The 22,025-nt window shown below is 52.8% G+C and overlaps 1 protein-coding gene across 1 annotated transcript in view; it reads left to right on the top strand.

Moving 5' to 3' along the window:
* Positions 1 to 22,025, top strand: part of LOC119964355 (interferon-induced protein 44-like) — a 67,147-nt gene that overhangs the window by 4,170 nt on the left and 40,952 nt on the right. The window contains exons 2-3 of the mRNA XM_038793729.1: positions 18,713 to 19,194; positions 19,280 to 19,319. Coding sequence (XP_038649657.1) covers positions 18,714 to 19,194; positions 19,280 to 19,319 — 521 coding nt within the window. The 5' untranslated portion in view covers position 18,713. The remainder of the gene's footprint in view (positions 1 to 18,712; positions 19,195 to 19,279; positions 19,320 to 22,025) is intronic.

Here is a 22,025-nt window from a genome sequence, read left to right as displayed (position 1 = left end):
TTGAAGAGCAGGACAGGCATGTCCCTGCAAAAATGAAGGATAGAAATGGCAGGATTTGGGACTCATGGATGACAAGGGAAATTGTAAGCTTAGTCAAAAGGAAGCATAGGTGTGGGCATCTAAAAACTGACAAAGCCCTTGAGGATTACAGTGAAAGTAGGAAGGAACTTAAACGTGGAATTAGGAGGGCTAAATGGGGCCATGAAATGTCTTTAGCAAACATGGTCAAGGTGAATCCCAAGGTATTTTATGCATGTATTAGAAGCAAGAGGGTAGCAAGACAAAGAGTAGGCCCACTCAAGGACACCGAGGGAAGTTATGCGTGGAACCACAGGAACCACAGGGCAGGTCGTGCCTAACTAATTTAGTGGAATTTTTTGAGGACATTACCAGTGCAGTAGATAACGGGGAGCCAATGGATGTGGTATATCTGGATTTCCAGAAAGCCTTTGACAAGGTGCCACACAAAAGGTTGCTGCATAAGATAAGATGCATGGCATTAAGGGTAAAGTAGTAGCATGGATAGAGGATTGGTTAATTAATAGAAAGCAAAGAGTTGGGATTAATGGGTGTTTCTCTGGTTGGCTAGTGGTGTCCCTCAGGGATCCGTGTTGGGCCCACAATTGTTCACAATTTACATAGATGATTTAGAGTTGCGGACCAAGGGCAATTTGTCCAAGTTTGCAGATGACACTAAGATGAGTGGTAAAGCGAAAAGTGCAGAGGATACTGGAAGTCTGCAGAGGGATTTGGATAGGTTAAGTGAATGGGCTCGGGTCTGGCAGATGGAATACAATGTTGACAAATGTGAGGTTATCCATTTTGGTAGGAATAACAGCAAACGGGATTATTATTTAAACGATAAAATATTAAAGCATGCCGCTGTTCAGAGAGACTTGGGTGTGCTAGTGCATGAGTCACAGAAGGTTGGTTTACAAGTGCAACAGGTGATTAAGAAGGCAAATGGAATTTTGTCCTTCATTGCTAGAGGGATGGAGTTTAAGACTAGGGAGGTTATGTTGCAATTGTATAAGGTGTTAGTGCGGCCACACCTGGAGTATTGTGTTCAGTTTTGGTCTCCTTACTTGAGAAAGGACGTACTGGCGCTGGAGGGTGTGCAGAGGAGATTCACTAGGTTAATCCCAGAGCTGAAGGGGTTGGATTATGAGGAGAGGTTGAGTAGACTGGGACTGTACTCGTTGGAATTTAGAAGGATGAGGGGGAATCTTATAGAAACATTTAAAATTATGAAGGGAATAGATAGGATAGATGCGGGCAGGTTGTTTCCACTGGCGGGTGACAGCAGAACTAGGGGACATAGCCTCAAAATAAGGGGAAGTAGATTTAGGACTGAGCTTAGGAGGAACTTCTTCACCCAAAGGGTTGTGAATCTATGGAATTCCTTGCCCAGTGAAGCAGTTGAGGCTCCTTCATTCATGTTTTTAAGGTAACGATAGATAGTTTTTTGAAGAATAAAGGGATTAAGGGTTATGGTGTTCGGGCTGGAAAGTGGAGCTGAGTCCACAAAAGATCAGCCATGATCTAGTTGAATGGCGGAGCAGGCTCGGGGGGCCAGATGGCCTACTCCTGCTCCTAGTTCTTATGTTCTTCTTATGTTCTTATGTAAGTGGGTGAAATCCTTATAAAGTATTTTATTTCAGTATTCACCAGGGAGAAGGATATGACGGATGTTGAGGTCAGGGATAGGTGTGTGAATGCTCTTGAGAAAGGCAATATATCAAGGAATTGTTGAGTATCCTAAATTGCATTAAGGTAGACAAGTCCCCAGGGCAGGATGGGATCTATTCCAGGTTTCTGCGGGAGGCAAGGGGAGAAATAGCTAGGGCTTTAACAGATATCTTCACATCCTCTTTGACCACAGGCGAGGTTCCAGAGGACTGAGAATAGCCAATGTTGTTCCCTTTTTTAAGAAAAGAAGCAGCGATAATCCAGCAAATTATAGGTCAGTGAGCCTGACATCAGTGGTGGGGAAGCTTTTGGAAAAAATATCGAGGGACAGGATACATGCACATTTGGAGGAAAATGGTCTAGTTAGTGACAGGCAGCATGGTTTTGTCCGGGGAAGGTCATGCCTCACCAACTTGATTGAGATTTTTGAAGAGGTGACAAAGAAAATTGATGAGGGAAGGGCTGTGGGTGTAGTTTATATGGACTTTAGGAAGGCATTTGACAAGGTTCCACATGGCAGACTGGTACAAAACTAAAATTACATGGGATTCGAGGTGGGCTGGCTAGATGGATACAGAACTGGCTTAGTCATAGAAGACAGAGAAGAGCTGTGGAAGGGTATTTTTCAGAATGGAGATCTGTGGCTAGTGGTGTTCCGCAGGGATCAGTGCTGGGACCTCTGTTTTTTGTATTATGTATATACAAATGATCTGGAGGAAAATGTGTGTGGTTTGATTATAAGTTTGCAGATGACACTAAGATTGGCAGAGTTGTTGGTAGTGCCGAGGAGTGTTAGAGGATACAACAGGATATAAATATATTGGAGACTTGGGCACAGAAACGGCAGATGGAGTTTAATCCGGACAAATGCGAGGTGATGCATTTTGGAGGATCAAATCGAGGTATGAATTATACACTAAATGGCAGAACCCTGAGGAACATTAACCTACAGAGGGATCTGGGCATGCAGGTCCACAGTTCCCTAAATGTGGCAACACAGTGGCCAAGGTGATTAAGAAGGCATAAGGTATGCTTGCATTCATCAGCCGGGACATTGAGTACAGGAGTTGGGAAATCATGTTGCAGCTGTATAAAACCTTGGTTAGGCCACATCGAGTATTGCGAGCAGTTCTAGTCACCACATTATCAGAAGGATGCGGAAGCTTTGGAGAGAGTGTAAAGAAGGTTCACCAGGATGTTGCCTGGTTTCGAGGGTGTTGGCTATGAGAAGAGATTGAATAAACTAGGATTGTTTTCATTGGAAAGTTGGAGGCTGAGGGGAGACCTGATAGAGGTCTACAAAATTATCAAGAGGCATAGACAGGGTGGACAGTCAGAGGCTTTTTCCAAGGGTGGAAGTGTCAGTTGGTGGCACGGTAGCACAGTGGTTAGCACTGTTACTTCACAGCGCCAGGGTCCCAGGTTCGATTCCCGTCTTGGGTCACTGTCTTTGCGGAGTCTGCACGTTCTCCCCGTGTCTGCGTGGGTTTCTTGCGGGTGCTCTGATTTCCTCCCACAACTCCTGAAAGACGTGCTGTTAGGTAATTTGGACATTCTGAATTCTCCCTCTGTGTACCCGAACAGGCGCCGGAATGTGGTGACTAGGGGCTTTTCACAGTAACATCATTGCAGTGTTAATGTAAGCCTATGTGGTGACAATAAAGATTATTATTATTAATTACAAGGGGGCACAGGTTCAAGGTGAGAAGGGGAAAGTTTAAGGGAGATGTGTGCGGTATGTTTTTCTCGCTGAGTGTGGTGGGTATCTGGAACGCACTGCCAGAGGATGTGGTGGAAGCAGGAATATTAGCAACATTTAAGAGGCATCTGAATGGATACACTAAGAAGGAAGAAATAAAGGGATATGGACCGAATAAGGGCAGAAGGTTTTTTTTTATTAAGGCATCATGATCAGAACAGGCTTGGAGGACCGAAGGGCCTGTTCCTGGGCTGTACTTTTCTTTGCTTTCTTTATTCTTTGATTACTGACGGTATACACTGGGGCAACTGTGAAGTTCCTGGGTGGGGTTCCAAGAGAGGCCTGACTGCAAGGGAAGAGTGGACACCTCAGTAATGACATTGTGGTGAGATAACCACTGTAGTTATGTGTACTGCAGTAGGGGGATGTATGCCCGTACCTGTAATACAGGTTCCTCCGGTAAGCCCCTGCTGGCTAGCTCCGCCCACAGGGAGCTTATGTATAAATGTATGAGAGCTGCTCAGACCCTTAGTCTACAGTTGCAGATGGAGGGACAACATCGTACAGCAATAAAGCCTCTATTGTACTAGTCTCTCGGCTTTGAGTTTAATTGTTAGCGCTACAATTTATTGCTGTACGATGTTGTCCCTCCATCTGCAACAGTAGACTCAGGCATACATCCTTGCGCCATGAATAATGGAGACCCTCTCAATTTGGGAAGCACAACTGAACTCTGCATTGAATCCCACATTCAGGCAGAACTCTTGAGTACCAAATGGTTGAGTTCTATTGGCCGGGATTCTCCGATCCCGTGCCGGGTCGGAGAATCGGCGAGCGGGGCGCGAGAATTGCGCCACGCCGCTCCAACGCTGGGCCGCCGATTGTCCGGCGACCGGAGAATCACCGCCAATCGGGGGCAGTTGAAAGTGAATGAAAATGAAATGAAAATCGCTTATTGCCACAAGTAGGCTTCAAATGACGTTATTGTGAAAAGTGCCTTCACTACTGTGAAGTGGCCCCCGCGGCGACTCTCCGCGCTCCACGGGCCAAGTGCCCGCTGAGTCCCGCCGGCGTGGGTTACGTATGGTCCCACCTAGCGGGACCTCAGAGTTCTGGCTGCGGGGGCCGTCCTGGTTGGGGGGGGGGGGGGGGGGGGGAGGGGGATCCGAGTCCGGGGGAGGCCTCTACGGTGGCCAGGCCCACGATTGGGGCCTAATGATCGGCGGGCGGGCTAATTCTGGGGGGCGGGAGGGGGGGAGCCTCTGTTCCTCCGCGCCGGGCCCCTTTAGGGCTCCACCATGCTGCCCGGGGGCCGGCGCGGAGACGGCAACCTATGCGCATGCGTGGACCCGCGCTGGCTTTCGAGCGCACAGCACTCCAGCACCGTACTAGCCCCCGAAGAAGGGGTGAATGCCTGGGCCTTGAGGCCCGTTGAAGCTGGCGTCAACACTTGACCCGGATTTCGGAGAATCCCGCCCTTGTCTCTCAGAAATAAGTGTGTAAGGCTATGAAATGGGAGAATGAGGGTGCCCTCTAGATGTGTGCTTGTCATGCTTACTGCAGGCTTTCCTCTAAATACCTGTGTCTCGTCTGTGACAAGGAGGCATTCAATTGATTGGAATGCAGTTTCAACCTTCATTGACAACTCAACAGTGCCAATGGGATATGAAAAGCTAAAGAAAACTGTCACCGATTTGAGACCTAATCGTCCTCCCATGCTTGTTTATTAAAAAATAATTTTTATGTGACAAATTTTCAACATTCTAAAAATACAACGCCCAAACAACCCCAAGTAACTCCCGTTTTGCTGGGGGCTAGCATGCTGGCTGTGTAGATCATCCAGCTCCAGCTGCCGGGTCCCTGGCTGCGCATGCGTCCGGCGGCGGCCTGCAGCCAGGCGATGGCCGCTCGCGGACCCAGCCCGCACAATGGACCCCCCCACTTAGGCCAGCTCGCGCGTCCCCGACCACCGCCCCCCCCCCCCCCCCCCCACATGTCCCCTGCCCGCGGATCGGCCCTCCCCCGACTGTGGCGGTGCTGGACTAAGTCCGCAGCCGCCACGCCAAGTTCCCGAAGGATGGGACCGACACGTGTCCCGTGTCGTCAGGAACCCAACCGATCGGGGACGGAGCATCGGAGGCAGGGGGGGGGGGGGGGGGGGGGGCTGGCTTCAGGAAACGGCCTGAGGCCATCGATACATGGCGCGGCGTACTTTCTGAGTATGCCGCTGTGTAGGGGGCGGAGCATCGCAAAAGTGGCAACCCACCCCCCGATTTGGCCGGGAACTTTGATCCTCGGGCCGATCGCTGAACCCGATTTCGGCGTCGGCGACCGGAGAATCCAGCCCATGGGATGAGCTCTAATCTGCTACAGGCCCCTTGGAGATCAGGGATTCTGGTGTGTTCCTCTGGGGAGGGTCAGCCTCTCTACATTTTCCCAGCCCATGACATCCTCATCACTGGAGAAGAGTGGCTGCAATGAGAGGCCTGAACATTGTTGCCGGGGGGGGGGGGGGTTAGACCACTGCCAGCTGCGTGGCGTCTTCACTGAGACGTCAGATGGCAAAGACGTGGCACTGCCACTGACACACTGCACAGGGATGAAGTGCCGAGTGTGAGCTGGGATTCGTGGAGCACGGCACCTTGAAATGACAGGGAGGAGGATCTGCCGGTGAACAAAAGGATGTTTGTTTACATGTGATTTTTTTTTAGAGCGGTGACCTATCTTACCTGGTGCCTATGTTTTACTAACTGTAGGTGCCCGCGAGGTACCTACAGTTTCCTACTCCTCCTCACCCTCCTCCAGATCCACAGCTAAGGTTGAGGCGGTCAGCTGCTTTCCACATCCTGCTGCCTGAGATGACTTTGGCGGGTGTCCCCTGGGGGTCCTGGTCTTGAGGGTCCGGGAGTACTCTTGAGTAACATGGGTGAGGCAACACTTCCCTCCTCGGTGCTCGTGGCAGGAGGTATCCCTCACAGGGAGGAGGTTATCAGATGGGCTGGAAATTCCCGGTGTCTCCCTGGGTGGTGCGCGCTGCGCTCCTGCCGAAACTCTCTCCTTAGGGTGCCCAGAGTCTCATGTGCTCCTCCATGGGATAGAGGGGCAGCTGGAGTGAAATCCAGAAGGTCTGGCGCTGACACTCATGGATTCCCTCCAGTGCCAGCACCATGCAGTTGAAGCCTTCAGCCACGGAGGTCATGAGCTGAGCCATTGAGCGGACAACCCACACCATGGTATGCACGTACTGCACCAAGGTCTCCATAGCAGATACCACCCTCACCGTGTTGGTCTTGACACATGGAGTGACAGCATCTTCTCTTCGGTCAGAAGGCGAGTGGACTCCTCCAATCGACCTTTGTAGTCCGAGGAGAGATCCCTTCCTGATGCTCACAATTCTCCGTTTGCAGTTCCAGCAGCTCGTGGGTGACAGGACCCCAGGGGCACGTCATTAGCCAGGGGCTCAGCAGTGTCCTGGGCTCTGACATCCCTCAGAGTGCTGAATCCCTGGTATGTCCCTGCCTTCACCTGTGAGGCGCCCACCAGTGAGTGACCTGGAAGCCTGCCTGCTACTTAACCCCACCGAGATGTGAGTATCTACGCTGGTCCAGGGTGTGGGTGATGTGCTGTAAAGCCTCTTCTGTGGTTATATCCAAGAATTCCCCCTCTGAGCTGCTCAGGTCTGGGTTTCCAGGAGGCATGAGCATAGTCCAGACTACTGTCCTGATTGCCCTGCCAGGGTAGGGAGATGGCATTAATACATTACGGAGGACAGATGATGCGAGATGTTTTACTCACGTGAGGCTTGATGAATGACTGAGTCCTCTGAAGGTTCGAACTTCTGCTCGATGCCCCCACTTCGTCATCAGCACAAGCATGGTCCTGCTCCTCCCCGACCAGTTCAATGGCTCTTTCCTCATGGTGGGGGGGGGGGGGGGGGGTGAGGATGCGGGGCTGCCGCATGACTCTGGATGTCTGTTCCCGCTCACGCAGGTTGTGCTCGGGTTTGTCCTGCAGGGATACAGACGGGGAGACGTCAGGCAGGAATCCTTTTGTTTTAGAACTTACAGTGCAGAAGGAGGCCATTCGGCCCATTGAATCTGCACCGGCTCTTGGAAAGAGCACCATACCCAATGTCCACACCTCCTCCCTATCCCCATAACCCAGTAACCCCACCCAACACTACGGGCAATTTTGGACACTATGGGCAATTTAGCATGGCCAATCCACCTAACCTGCACATCTTTGGACTGTGGGAGGAAACCGGAGCACCCGGAGGAAACCCACGCACACACGGGGAGGGTGTGCAGACTCTGCACAGACAGTGACCCAAGCCAGAATCGAACCTGGGACCCTGGAGCTGTGAAGCGATTGTGCTATCCACAATGCTACCGTGCTGCCAGTTCATAGAACATAGAACATTACAGTTCAGATTGTCGAGGAGTGGCATGTGTGGGACTGGAGTGAGAATAGGGATGTGAGGAGCAGAGTTAAGACTGAGGGGGCAAGGGGTAGCGCGGTGGCGCAGTGGTTAGCATTGCTGCCTCACGGCGCTGAGGTCCCAGGTTCGATCCCGGCCCTGGATCACTGTCCGTGTGGACATTCTCCCCGTGTCTGCCTGGTTTTCGCCCCCACAACCCAAAGATGTGCAGGGTAGATGATTGGCCACGCTAAATTGCCCCTTAATTGGAAAAAATGAATTGGGTACTCTAAATTTATATTACAAAAGACTGAGGGGGTATCATGGAAGATCGGGGGAGGGTGGATAAGAGGGCTTTGTCATCTCTGGGCAACCCGTGAGGTGGCTGGCTGAGAGATCGCCTTGGAGATTTGATGGGTGCGTGAGGGGGTGCAGTGAGAGACTGGAGGTGGCAGACGTACCCTGGCCACGCAAGGATCATTCATCTTCCTCCTGATCTGATGCCCTGTCCTCTTCTGGAGAGAGCTGGCACTCACCAAGGCAGCTATTGCGTCCCAGGCAGGGGTGGAAACCCTACTGGTGGGCCACTCCCGGATAGCAGGGACAGGGGCTGGGATTCTGCCCTACCTGGCGGGGCGGGGAGTCCCGGCAGGATGGAGTAGCGTGAACCACTCCGGCGTCGGGACGCCCCATCCGCACCTTTAGGGGCCAGGCCCTCACTTTGAGGGGCTAGGCCCGCGCCGGAGTGGTTCCCGTCCCGCTGGCTGGCGTGGAAGGACTTTGGCGCCCCGCCAGCCGGGGCTGAAGGGACTTCGCCGGCCGGTGGACGTCCGCGCATGCGCCGGAGCATCAGCGGCTGCTGTCGTCCTCCCCGCGCATGCGCAGGGGAGGGGGTCAGTTCTGCGTCGGCCATCGCGAAGGCTATGGCTGACGCGGAAGAGAAAGAGTGCCCCCATGGCACAGGCCCGCCCACGGATCGGTGGGCCCCGATCGCGGTCCAGGCCACCGTGGGGGCACCCGCCCGGGGACAGGTCGCCCCGCGCCCCCCCAGGACCCCGGAGCCCGCCCGCGCCGCCAGTCCCGCCGGTATGGGAGGTGGTTTGATTCATGCCGGCGGGACGGGCATTACAGCAGTGGGACTTCGGCCCATCATGGGCCGAACAATCGCTGGGGCGGAGGGCCCGCCGACCAGCGCAGCGTGATTCCTGCCCCCACCAAATCTCTGGTGCCGGAGAATTCGGCGGCCGGCGGGGGCGGGATTCACGCCGCCCCCCCGGCGATTCTCCGACCCGGCGGCGGGGGGGGGGGGGGTCGGAGAATCCAGCCCAGGATTTCCCATCTCTGCTGCATTCATCCAGTGGCTGGCCCCGGACTCCCTCCGTGAAATGCGGTCTGACTTTTGTGCAGCCACCCCGCCTCATGGATCTGCAACAAGTGCTGGGGAGGTGTTTATAGGGAGGAGGTCCCCAGTGTTTGCAGTGATTACGTTTTGCCAGGGGCAGTGAATCAAAGGGCGGGCACACGGAGTGCACCGTGATTCTCGGGAGAAAAACCTTTCTTTAAGAAGTGTCAAATTCCGTGAGAAATTTGCTCCATTTTTCTCAGCAGGTCTGATCTTTGTAAGATTCTGCCCTAAGTGTGATTTTGAGTGGGGAAAACCGGCGAAAATTCCGTCGGCTGTTCCACCGCGATTCACATCATAATCCGCCCACACCTTTGGAGCGTGGGGAGATTCTCACGGATTGTAGAACTTCTCCTGAAGTGGGAACTAAACATGGCGGCAAGTCGGGCCCCTCAGAGAATACCTAAATCTCAAAGTTACCCCCTGCCCATGGATGCTGTGACCCCCCCCCCACCCCCGCAGACATGGGCAACACCCCAAACCTTTCACCCTGGAGGGGCAACCACCCCCTCCTCCCCCCCTCCCCCAGCACTAAATGTTTGTATCACCCCCCTCACACCATTCAATCACAAGGGTGACCCAGCCCCACCCCCACCCCCCCCCCTAATCTCGCTGGCATCGGGCCCCGCACTCCACAATACCCTGCTATGGGGTCGCCAAAGGCCCCCACCCTTTCAGTCTACCCCTCAATTTCCCACCCCCTCCTTTCATGGTCATGACCCCTCTCAGGTCCCGCCCCTTGGCACTGCCCCCTGGCACTGACCTGTCCCCGACTATCCTGGGGTTCCAGTGGCACTCTGAGCCCCCCGGTGTGCTCATTACGCCTGGCGTCCGATTTTGGAAACCAGTGCTGACTCTCGCCGGCCTCGTGCTGCACCAGTGGGGGCGGCGAATCACGGGAGCCGGGAGACTCCATCCTCAAACAGGCTTGGCGTATTTAAATTAATTTAAAGACTCATTTAAGGGCAGCACGGTGGCCTAGTGATTAGCATTGCTGCCTCACGACGCTGAGGTCCCAGGTTCGATCCCGGCTCTGGGTCACTGTCCGTGTGGAGTTTGCACGTTCTCCCCGTGTTTGCGTGGGTTTCACCCCCACAACCCAAAGATGTGCAGGGTAGGTGGATTGGCCACGGTAAATTGCCCCTTAATTCGAAAAAATGAATTGGATACTCTAAAAATAAAAAAAAACTCATTTAAAATATGCCTGCGTGGTTCTCGCCCCGTGAGGGGGTGAACCGCTTCGCGTCAGGTGCTACAGACCGAGAGCATCACTCTCCATTTGAGACACAAGAGAACAAGCGGAGACTCACAAAAAACAAAAATCGGTTGTAAAACTAAACACTAATTTGCAGACCTCCATGATTCGTTGCTAAAAGACCAAATTGTATACGGTTTACAGTGTGATAAATTACGCGAGCATTTGCTGAGGGCAAGCAATTAAAATTAGCAGATGTCATTAAAATCGGCAAGGCCAGTGAGTTAGCACAAAAGCAGATTACTGAGATCCAGACGTGAGAAAGTGGTGGAAAAAAAGAGGACACCAACTTTGCTGTGCCGCAGCAAGATCAGAAACGTGGTCCAGGCGGTGGCCATTTAAAAAAAATTCAGAGCGTGCCATTTTGTGCCGGAGGTGTGGCAGAACACGGTCCGAGGAAATGCCCTGCATTCAGAAAAACCTGTGCCAGATGTGCTGGAAAAAAAACATTTTGCGCAGCAGTGGCTGTTCAGTGAAAGAATACAGCAACCAAAGAGTGTGAATGTCATAGACAAGGCTACAAAAACTAGCGAGTCATCAATTATGCAGAGTGCAGCTTTGAGAGGCAACATGAAATAAATGATGAACCAATTGGCCCTGAAGATCTGTCTTTGTGAACATAATTATTGAAAATGCTGGACGACAAAAAGCACTGAAAGTTCAGATGGTAAAAACAGGGCATGAGTGGACTACGTCGCTCAAAATAAACAAGATCATTGTAAAAGTGAAGTTAGATACCGGGGCTCGCTCAAACTTAATTAATATAACCGATTTGATGAAGTTGAAAATAGAACCGAATATCCAAAACACAGATTGCGTGCTGAGTGACTATCGTGGCAAAAATATCACAATTCTGGGTGCGGGTAACCTACAGGTGGAAGTTAAGGGAAAGAAATATTTAATCAAGTTCATAATGGTTCAATCACCAAGAATATTGTTATTGGGCGCAGATGCCTGCGAGCAGTTACAACTGGTGGAGCGTGCCTACAGCATGGTACAACAACCACACTGTGCGACTATTGAGCAAATAATAAAAAGATTCCCCCAAGTATTCCAGGGAAATGGAATGATGCCATTCCAATACAAAATCCAGCTGAAGGATGATGCACATCCAGTAATTCACCTGCCCAGAAGAGTGCCTGCGCTGCTGCGAGAGCGCCTCAAGACCGAGTTTGCCAAGACGCAGAGATTTGGCGTCATAGAGAAAGTGGAAGAGCCAAGCGACTTGGTTAGCTCGATGGTGTGTGTGAAGAAGCAGAACCCATACTTGCACATTTGCATAGATCCCAAAGACTAAACGAAAATATTAAACGGGAACACTACCAGATCTCCAAAAGAGACATTACCTGTTGAGATGAAAAATGCCGCAGTTCTTCGCAAACTTGATGCTTCGAGGGGGATTCTGGCAGCTGAGACTGGACAAGGACAGCACACGTTTGTGCACCTTTTAATACACCGTTCGGGCGGTACTGTTTTTAAAGAATGCCGTTTGGCATCATCTCTGCATCGGCAAGGTTTTGCTCGGAAATATGGGGCGTGATTCTCCTCCTCCCATGACGCTTGGGAGAATAGCGTGAGGGCCTCCTGACATTTTTTACGCCCTCCCGCTATTCTCCCCTACGCCCATCCCGCGCCAAGAATCGCCGCTCGCCGCTTTTCACGGCGAACGGCGATTCTCCGAGGCCGATGGGTCGAGCGGCCGGCCCTTCATGCCTGTTTCACCATGACAGCAACCACACCTGGTTGCTGCCGTCGTGAGGCATCTAGGGGCCCGATTGAAACGCTGCGGCCTATGCCCCGACCCTGCCCCCTCCCACCATGTGCGATCCATGGGGGCCGCCAACTTGCAAACCTCCACCACGCGGGCGGCCACGTGCGACTCATGGGGGCTGCCATCTTGGACGGCATCTTCCTCGCCTCCTGCCACGTGCGATCCACGGGCCTGACCTGCATCTCCACGCTCGGACAACTCATCGGAAGAGTACGACCTCCCCGGGCGCTCGTCACGCGGCCCGCAACTCGGCGCAGTCACCCTGGATCAATCACGCCCGAAGCATCTGCGAAATTCGATGGCAGAGGTCCAAATCAACGGGTACAACACGCCATGCCTTTTCGACTCCGGGAGCACTGAGAGCTTCATACATCCAGATGCTGTTCGCTCCCCGTTTTCCCCGTGCGGCAAACTATCTCGCTCGCGTCAGGCTCCCATTCTGACCAGATCCAGGGGCGCACCACCGCGACACTCACAATCCGAGGCGCTAGCTACTCAAAATTTCAACTCTACGTTTTGCCCGACCTCTGCGCGCCACTCTTATTAGGCCTAGATTTTCAGTGTAACCTTAAGAGCCTCACCCTCAGCTTCGGCGGGCCCCTGCCCCCATTCACTATGTGCAGCCTAGCTACACTGCGAATCTCCCCCCCCTCCTCTCTTCGCCAATCTCACAAAGGACTGTAAATCCGTAGCCACGCGTAGCATGGCGATACAGCCTACAGGATAGGGTATTCATCAGATCAGAGGTCCGAAGGCTTCTCAGTGAGGGGATTATAGAGGCCAGCAATAGTCCCTGGAGAGCTCAGGTGGTGGTCGTTAAGACCGGGGAAAAATTCTGCATGGTTGTCGACTATAGTCAGACCATAAATAGATTTACGCTCCTCGACGCGTATCCCCTCCCCAGTATTGCAGACATGGTAAATCAGATCGGCCAGTATCGGCTCTTTTCCACGGTGGATCTGAAATCTTCATACCACCAGCTCCCAATCCGCCTGGAGGACCGCCACTACACGGCATTCGAGGCCGATGGCCGCCTCTTCCATTTCCTCCGGATCCCCTTCGACGTCACTAATGGGGTCTCGGTGTTCCAACGAGCAATGGACCGAATGGTGGACCAGTCCGGGCTGTGGGCCACGTTTCCGTACTTGGACAATGTCACCATCTGCGGCTATGACCAGCAGGACCACGACGCCAACCTCCGCCATTTTTTCCAGACAGCACAGAAATTAAACATCACCTACAACAAAGAGAAATGCGTTTTCCGCACAAACAGACTGGCCACCCTCGGCTACGTCGTGGAAAACGGAGTCCTGGGCCCAGAGCTGGCCCAGACAGACTCTTCGAACTCCCCCTCCCCCATTGCCCCAAGGCCCTCAAACGGTGCTTGGGCTTCTTCTCCTACTCCGCCCAGTGGGTCCCTCAATATGCGGACAAAGCCCGCCCACTCTTTAAGGCCACACGATTTCCCCTGTCAGCCGAGGCACGCCAGGCCTTCAACTGCATCAAGGAGGAAATCGCGAAAGCGGCCATGCAGGCGGTGGATGAATCCACTCCATTCCAGGTTGAGAGCGACGCCTCAGTGGTAGCTCTAGCAGCCACACTAAACCAGGCAGGGAGACCAGTCGCATTTTTCTCCCGCTTCAGGGGCGGGATTCTCCCCTACCCGGCGTGACGGAGGGTGCCGGCATAGGGGAGTAGCGCCAACCACTCAGGGGTCGGGCCTCCCCAAAGGTGGGGAATTCTTCCCACCTTTGGGGGCCAGCCCCGCGCCGGAGCGGTTGGCAGCTGGCCGCTGCGCAATGTGGGGTTCTCTTCCGCTTCCGCCATGGCGGAGGCCGTGGCGGTCGCGGAGGAAAATAGTGCAGCCAGGGCACTGGCCCGGAGTCTGAGTGGGGGGCCCCGATCGCGGGCCAGGCCACCGTAGCTACGATATTAAGTATCAACCCGGGAAGCTCAACGAGCCTCCGGATGCCCTATCCCGCGGGACATGCGCCAGCGCACAGATTGACTGATTGAAAGCCATCCACAATGACCTCTGCCACCCGGGGGTCACCCGGCTCGCCCACTACATCAGAGCCCGAAACCTGCTTTTCTCCAACGAGGAGGTAAAAGCGGTCAAAAGGGACTGCCCGATCTGTGCGGAGTGCAAACCGCACTCCTATAGACCAGACAGGGCCCACCTGGTCAAGGCTTCTAGGCCCTTTGAACGCCTCGCGATTGATTTCAAAGGGCCACTCCCCTCAACTAACAAGAACGTTTACGTTCTAAACATCGTAGATGAGTTCTCCCGTTTCCCATTTGCTATCCCGTGCCCCGACATGACCTCCCACACAGTCATTAGGGCCCTGCATAGCATCTTCACCCTGTTTGGTTTCCCCAGCTATGTGCACAGTGACTGGGGTTCGTCCTTCATGAGCGACGAGCAGCGTCAGTACCTGCTCGACAAGGGCATTGCCTCGAGCAGGACTACCAGCTACGACCCCAGGGGGAACGGGCAGGTGGAGAGAGAGAACGCGACGGTCTGGAAGACCGTCCTACTGACCCTCCTGTCCAGAAATCTCCAAGTCTCCCAGTGGCAGGAAGTCCTCCCAGATGCGCTCCATGCTATTAGGTCCCTCTTATGCACAGCGACCAATCAGACCCCTCACGAGAGGCCTTTCATTTTTTCCAGGGGCACGACCACAGGGGTCTCACTTCCGGCATGGCTGAGGACACCGGGCCCGGTAGTCCTGAGGAAACACGTCAGGGGGCACAAAACTGACCCCCTTGTTGAGAAGGGTGCGCCTGCTCCACTCCAACCCCCAGTACGCCTTCGTCGAGTTCCCTGACGGCCGTCAGGACACAGTATCCCTCCGGAATCTGGCACGGCCGTCACAGAAGGACCCCTCACCCTACATCCTATGCTGCCGCTCACGAGCTCGCTCCCCAGTTCCGCGCACCCGCGCCGGCCAGCCCCCAGCGCCCCCAGTCCCCGGTCGAACCAGAAGAGTATGAATCTCGGACACAACCCTCCCTGGAGTCCGCCATCGTACCCCAGCACACAACACCCATCCAGCCACCGCAAGAGGCTGCAACCCCGGTGCTCCGCAGATCACAGCGGACAGTTCGACCACCGGACAGACTTACTTTGTAGACCACCACCCCCGCCGGACTTGATTTTTTGCAGGGGGTGAATGTGGTGAATGTAACTTAGTAATTCACACTGTATTTACCAATATCATTGTAAGCGCAGTAGCGTTATCCGACCACTAGGGGGAGTAGCTCTGGGAATGCTCAGGAGTTTGTACAGGGCTCCACCCTTGGCTCCACCCATGACTCCTCCCCCTGGACTACAATATAAATACCTTTGTCCAGAGCCAGCCTGCAGTTCAACTCAACGGGTAACAGGCTGGCTCTGTAGTAAGTAGGTTAAAACCACTGTTCATATCTTAAAGCGCGTGTCTAATGAATTGATGGTTCCATCAGGGCAAGACTACTTGTTTAGACCGTAAGGCCATAAGACATAGGAGCTGAATTAGGCAACTCGGCCACTCGGCCCATCAAGTCTGCTCCGCCATTCAATCATGGCTAATATTTTCTCATCCCCATTTTCCTGCCTTCTCCCCACAACTCCTAATCCCCTTATTAATCAAGAACTATCTATCTCTGTCTTAAAGACACCCAGTGATTTGGCCTCCACAGCCTTCTGCGGTAAAGAGTTCCACAGATTCACCACCCTCTGGCTGAAGAAATTCCTCCTCATCTGATCGTCCCTTGAGTCTGAGATTGTGTCCTCTGCTTCTAGTTTTTCCTACAAGTGGAAACATCCTCTCCACGTCCACTCTATCTAGGCCTTGTAGTATGCTGTAAATTTCAATAAGATCCCCCTCATCCTTCTAAACTCCAACGAGCACAGCCCCAGAGTCCTCAACCGTTTCTAATACGACAAGTTCTTCATTCCAAGGATCATTCTTGTGAACCCCATCCGGACCCTTTCCAAGGCCAGCACATCCTTCCTTCGATAACTGCTCACGATACTCCAAATGGAGTCTGACCAGAGCCTTATACAGCCTCAGAAGTGCATCCCTGCTCTTAAGAGAATCATGAACAAGGACTCCCAAGTCCCTTTGTGCTTCTGATTTCCTAAACATTTCTCCATTTAGAAAATAGTCTATGCCGAAATTCCTCCTTCCAAAGTGCATAACCTCTCACTTTTCCACATTGTATTTCATTTGCCACTTCATTGCCCACTCTCCTAGCTTGTCCAAATCCACAGGTCTTTGCATCATCTGCAAACGTAGTAACAGTGCCTTCAGTTCCTTCTTCCAGACCATTTATGTATATTGTGAAATGTTGTGGTCTCAGCACAGACCCCTGAGGCACACCATTAGTCACCGACCCTAGTGGGCTCTACAACAAGCTGCTCCACAAAAACATCTCTTAAACATTCCTTTTCTTGGGATCCACAACCAACCTGATTTTCCCAGTCCACCTGCATATTGAAGTCGCCCATGATTATTGTAATATTGCCTTTTTTACATGCTGACATGCTTTTCTATCTCCTGATTTATTTTCTGCCCTACATCCTGACAACAGCTAGGGGGCCTGTACATAACTCCCATCAGGATCTTTTTACCTTTGCGATTCCACCCCCCCCCCCCCCCCCCCCCCCCCTGCCATATTAGTTTAAATCCTCCCGAGTGACACGTGCAAACCTCCCAGCCAAGATATTGGTGTCCATCGTGTTTAGATGCAACTCATCCTCTTGTTCAGGTCCCACCTGCCCGGAAGAGATCCCAATAGTCAAGAAATCTGAAACTCTCCCTCCTACACCACTGGTTTAACCACGTGTTTAGCTGCACTATCCTCCTATTTCTAGCCTCACTGGCACGTGGCACAAGGAGTAATCCTGAGATTATAACCCTAGAGGTCCTGCTTCTTAGCTTGCTGCCTAACTCACTGAACTCCTTCTGCAGGACCTCATCACTCTTCCTGCCTATATCATCAGTTCCTATGTATACTATGACCTCTGGCTGTTCACCCTCCCCCTTCAGGGTGTCCTGTGTTCGTTCAGAGAAATCCTTGACCCTGGCACCAGGGAGGCAACACACCATTCTGGAGTCTCTTTCACTTCCACAGAAGCGCCTATCTGTGCCCCTTACTATAGAGTCCCCTATAACTATCGCTCTCCCGCACTTTGTCCTCCCCTGCTGAGCAACAGAACCAGTTGTGGTGCCACTGTTCTGGCTGCTGTTGTTTCCCACTGATAGGCTATTTCCCCCAACAGTATCCAAAATGGTATACCTGTTAGAGAGGGGGACAGCCACAGGGAATTCCTGCACTGACTGACTGCCCTTTCTAGTGGTCACCCATCTATCTGCCTGCACGTTGGGTGACACCACATCTCTATAACTCCTATCTATGACGCTTTCCGCCACCTGCATGCTCCTAAGTGCATCCAACTGCTGCTCCAACTGAACCATGTGATCTGTGAGGAGCTGCCATTGGTTGCACTTGCTGCAGATTTAGTCGTCCAGAACTCTAGAAGCGTCACAGATCTGCCACATCTCACAGTTGGAGCACTGCACCCAGCTGAGTGAATGTAAGCACTAGTTAATTAATTTAATATAAATACTTGAATTGTTGTTAGATTGAGTTACAATTAACTGTAATGCCTTGACGCTAGATTTCTTTGTAAAATTAAATGCTAAATACTAATCTCTTCCCTCGGTTTTAGTTACTCCACTATCTAGTTAATCAGTTAGATTTAATTACTTTCAGGGCAGCACGGTGGCACAGTGGTTAGCATTGCTGCCTACGGCGCTGAGGACCCAGGTTCGAATCCCGACCCTGGATCACTGTCCGTGTGGAGTTTGCACATTCTCCCCGTGTCTGCGTGGGTTTCACCCCCACAACCCAAAGATGTGCAGGGTAGGTGGATTGACCATGCTAAATTGCCCCTTAATTGGAAAAAATAATTGGGTACTCTAAATTTATTTAAAAAAAAAGATTTAATTACTTTCTCAATGGTCTTTTTTTCAAATTTAATAGATTTCCTATCAGCCAATCAGGACACAATTTTACTGTGATTTCACTTCAGTTTTCCCCCCGCAATTTGAAAATGTATTTGTATCACTTACCTTCCCGGAATGCTCTCTGGATCTCTCCCTACATATTAAGAGTTACACACCCGGAAGAAGAAAACAAAACAAAAAGGGAAAAAGCACCTCCTCCCACTCTGCACCGAATTACCTCACTGCTCCAAATTACCACATTTCAACCTCTACTAGCTGTCTCACTCACTCAGGATGTCTCGACTCCACCGTGCGCAAGCTTACTGAGTGTGCGCTTGTGTCTGCCTACTATATAGAACTCAGCTAAACTAAGATGAGTCACACTACTTAGCTTCAAACAGAAGTTTAAATATTTTTCTTCTCAGCAAGCCAAAGTTAATCCATTTCAATAAAATCTAACTTAACCAAATGTTTTCTCTGTTTCAGTATGTCTGAGATAACATCAAAGTTCACAGTAAAAGAGTGGGAACAATTAGCTCAACTTTTCGACGAGAAAGTGAACTTACATTTACTTTACAAAGCCAGTGTCCATGGTTTTGATGGGAAGTCTTTCCATGCTAAATGCGACGGACAAGGACCAACATTTACTGTCGGGTACAACACGTCTGGTTACGTTTTTGGAGGTTACACAAGTGAAGATTTTATCACTGATGGAAATAAAAAGGATAACAAGGCGTTCCTGTATCGACTTTACAATGCATGGAGACGAGCGAAGTTTGCTGTGAAACCGAATGCTGTCGCTGTTTGTAATCATCTGGAGCATGGCCCCAATTTTGGAGACAGTCTTGTGTTTCTGGCTGATGGCAACAAGATCACGTACACATCTGGTCCGTCCTATTGCGTTGATGAAAAAGACCTGTTTGGTGGTGATGTAAATCTTTCAGAGTGCGAAGTTTACCGTGTGGAAAGTAAGAACCCTTTCATTTTACCGGGAATGTTTATAAAATGTGGTGCTGACACCAAGTCTGTTTGATATTTAACTGTGTTTTTCAGAGTTAAAAACTCCCTGGAGAACTATGACTTGGAATGAACCGTAAGTTCTTTCATGGTTTATTTCTGCTTAATTACTGAACGCAAAATTCATTTTTCAAAACAGAGATATAAATTAACATGTAAATTATGCTTGTTACAAACTAGAAATGACATATGGGTGAGTATAGAATCCCGACAATGAAGGAGGCCATTCAGCCCATCAAGTCTGCACCAATCCCCTGAAAGAACACCCTACCTAGGCTCACTCCCCTGTCCGACCCTCGTAACCCTACCTAAACTGTACATCTTTGGACACGAAGGGCAATTGAACATGCCCAATCCATCTAACCTGCACATCTTTGGACTCTGGGAGGAAACCGGAGCACCCGGAGGAAATCAACGCATACACGGGGAGAACATGCAAACTCCACACAGTCACTCAAGACTGGAATCAAACCCAAGTCCCTGGCACTGTAATGCTGCTACCCTGTACTCCAACGGGCGGTCTGTACTCCGGCCTGGGAAGGCGGCTGGCAGCTGCCACGGTTTGCTGTGCCTGGACGCAGGTGGCAGAAGGCGCCAGCGCCACGAGCAACATTGCCCGGACCGGCCAGCAGTGCCGGAAGAAACTGCACGACCGCCTCAGAACGGCCAGGATGAGTAGGCAACACTGTGCCCCTGGCACCAGCCCTGGTCCCACACACCCGCAACCCCCTCCCCAACCCAGAGGGCACCCGAACCCCCACCCTGCACCACATACCAGCACCCATATCAGCCGCCATGGCTGGGAGCCCTGGCCACCACGTCGGTCTGTTTGACACTTGCATTTCTGTTTCCTCCCCCCCCCCCCCCCCCCTCCCAGCCCCACCCCCAGGAGAAGGCCTCCCATAACCACCGAGTGGGAGAAGACTGGAGGGGGACCATTGGACCTGCGGCCCCTCACCACAGCAGATAGGTGGGCGCGAGCAAAGGGCATGCGTCAGGATGGAGTTCGGCGTCGGGCGAGAGAGTGAGACCCCGCTGGGTTGCAGTTCCCAGTGACACATGTATCACCCCCCACACCACCCTCTCCCTCACATGACCCTCACCCCATACCACCCTCGCTCCCGTGTCTTGCAGGACCTGCTAGTGAGTGCGGGTCCTTCTGGTGTCCCCCGCCCTCAGCCAGAGCCAGAGCCCCGGGGGCCGAGCAGCGACAAAGATGACATCGCTACGGACGGGATCCATCAACCCAAGGCCCAGGACACCCCGGAGCTTGAGTCCGGGGATGACACTGATTTCCCATCACAGCTGTCTCTGACACCCTCCACCATCCCAGAGACACTCACTTCGGTTGGGCACTTTAGTGAAGATGCTCCTGGGACAACCTCTGGTATGCACCACACAATCGGTCTGGTACAGCAGATGGAGGTAGGAGCACTCGAGGGGGCGGACGGTTGGAGGGCAGGCGACCCCAGGGACCAGCTGCCGTCCAGACGGGTGTCGGGTTTCTGGAACAAACAGTCCCATAACCGTGGTGATGCTGTCGCAGAGCCAGGGATTACATGAGGGGTTGTCGGCGAGCATCCAGCATCTGCAGGCACAGTTGGAGAAGTCCATATGCATGCAGGAGCAGGAGGTGGTGCCGGCCATGCGAGCCACCCAGGCTAACACCGTATGGGTAGTATCTGCGGTGGAGGCAATGGGGGGGGGGGGGGGGGGGGGGCGACGGTTTCGGCCATGGATCAGCATGTCCAATGCCTGGGGCAATCTGTGCAGGCGGTTGCCGAGGCCCATGACAGGGCTGCCCTCTCACAGGCAGCAATGTGCCAGAGCCACGTGGAAATTTCAGCAGTGCACCTGAGCTTGGACTGGTCACAATGGGCCATGGCTGAGAGCGCAGGCAGCATTGCCCAGGCGCTGGCCAACGTGGCACAGATGAAGAGGGAGGTGGCCCAGTCCCAGAGGGAGCGGTTGCTACACTGGCTGATGTGCACAGTTATAGCATGCTGTGGCGGAGTCTCCGACAGAGATGATCCACTCCCTGTGCATGGCCGCAAGCATTCAGACCCTGCAGAATGGGTCTCCAGGACTGGCAGCACCAGGTGGCGGGGGGAACCTCAGGGTATAGCTCTGCCCGCACCCTTGCCCCATGGGGTAGCCCGGGGGCCATCGAGTACCCCAAGGGTGGAGGAAATGATGGGGTGACTCTTGCAGTGGAAGTTCCAGAACATCACAGCACTTCGGGCACCCTCCTGCCTCTGGCACATTTGGTGGGCAGTGGGCAAAAAAAGGGTGGCACCATGCCACCTGGGACACCCGAGCAGTGGCCGGGCCCACCTAGGCCGGGTCGCCCCAGAAGACGGCCACCAAAGGGGACCCTTGTTGCAGGGCAGGAGTCACAGCAGCCCACCTCCACTCTTGCTGTACCATCTGGAGAACCACCTAGATGTCGCATTAGGGCCCGTTTAGTGTAAAGGGCACAGTTTAGTGATAGAGGCGAGGGCATATATCTATGTATCCATTTTCACATTAAACATATCTGTGTACAATGTTACAACCTTCCTCAGTGCTCTGTCCGATGGGTGTGAGGGGTGGGTTGGTCTGGGCTGGCTGGAGAGGTAGCGCGGGCGGGGGAATTGACAGGGGGTGGGCTTGGCGCAGGGACCCCAGTTCAGCCAGCGCTCACTGCTCTGGTTGGTTGATGGGTTGGCTCGTGGGGGACAAGAGACACCTGCTGAGGTCATGGCAGGTGATGCCAGTGTGGAGGCCTGAGACTGAGGTGGAG

Source organism: Scyliorhinus canicula, chromosome 4 (assembly GCF_902713615.1).
Source record: "Scyliorhinus canicula chromosome 4, sScyCan1.1, whole genome shotgun sequence".
In the NCBI taxonomy this organism is placed as follows: Eukaryota; Metazoa; Chordata; class Chondrichthyes; order Carcharhiniformes; family Scyliorhinidae; genus Scyliorhinus; species Scyliorhinus canicula.
This window is presented reverse-complemented; position numbering and strand designations above follow the sequence as displayed.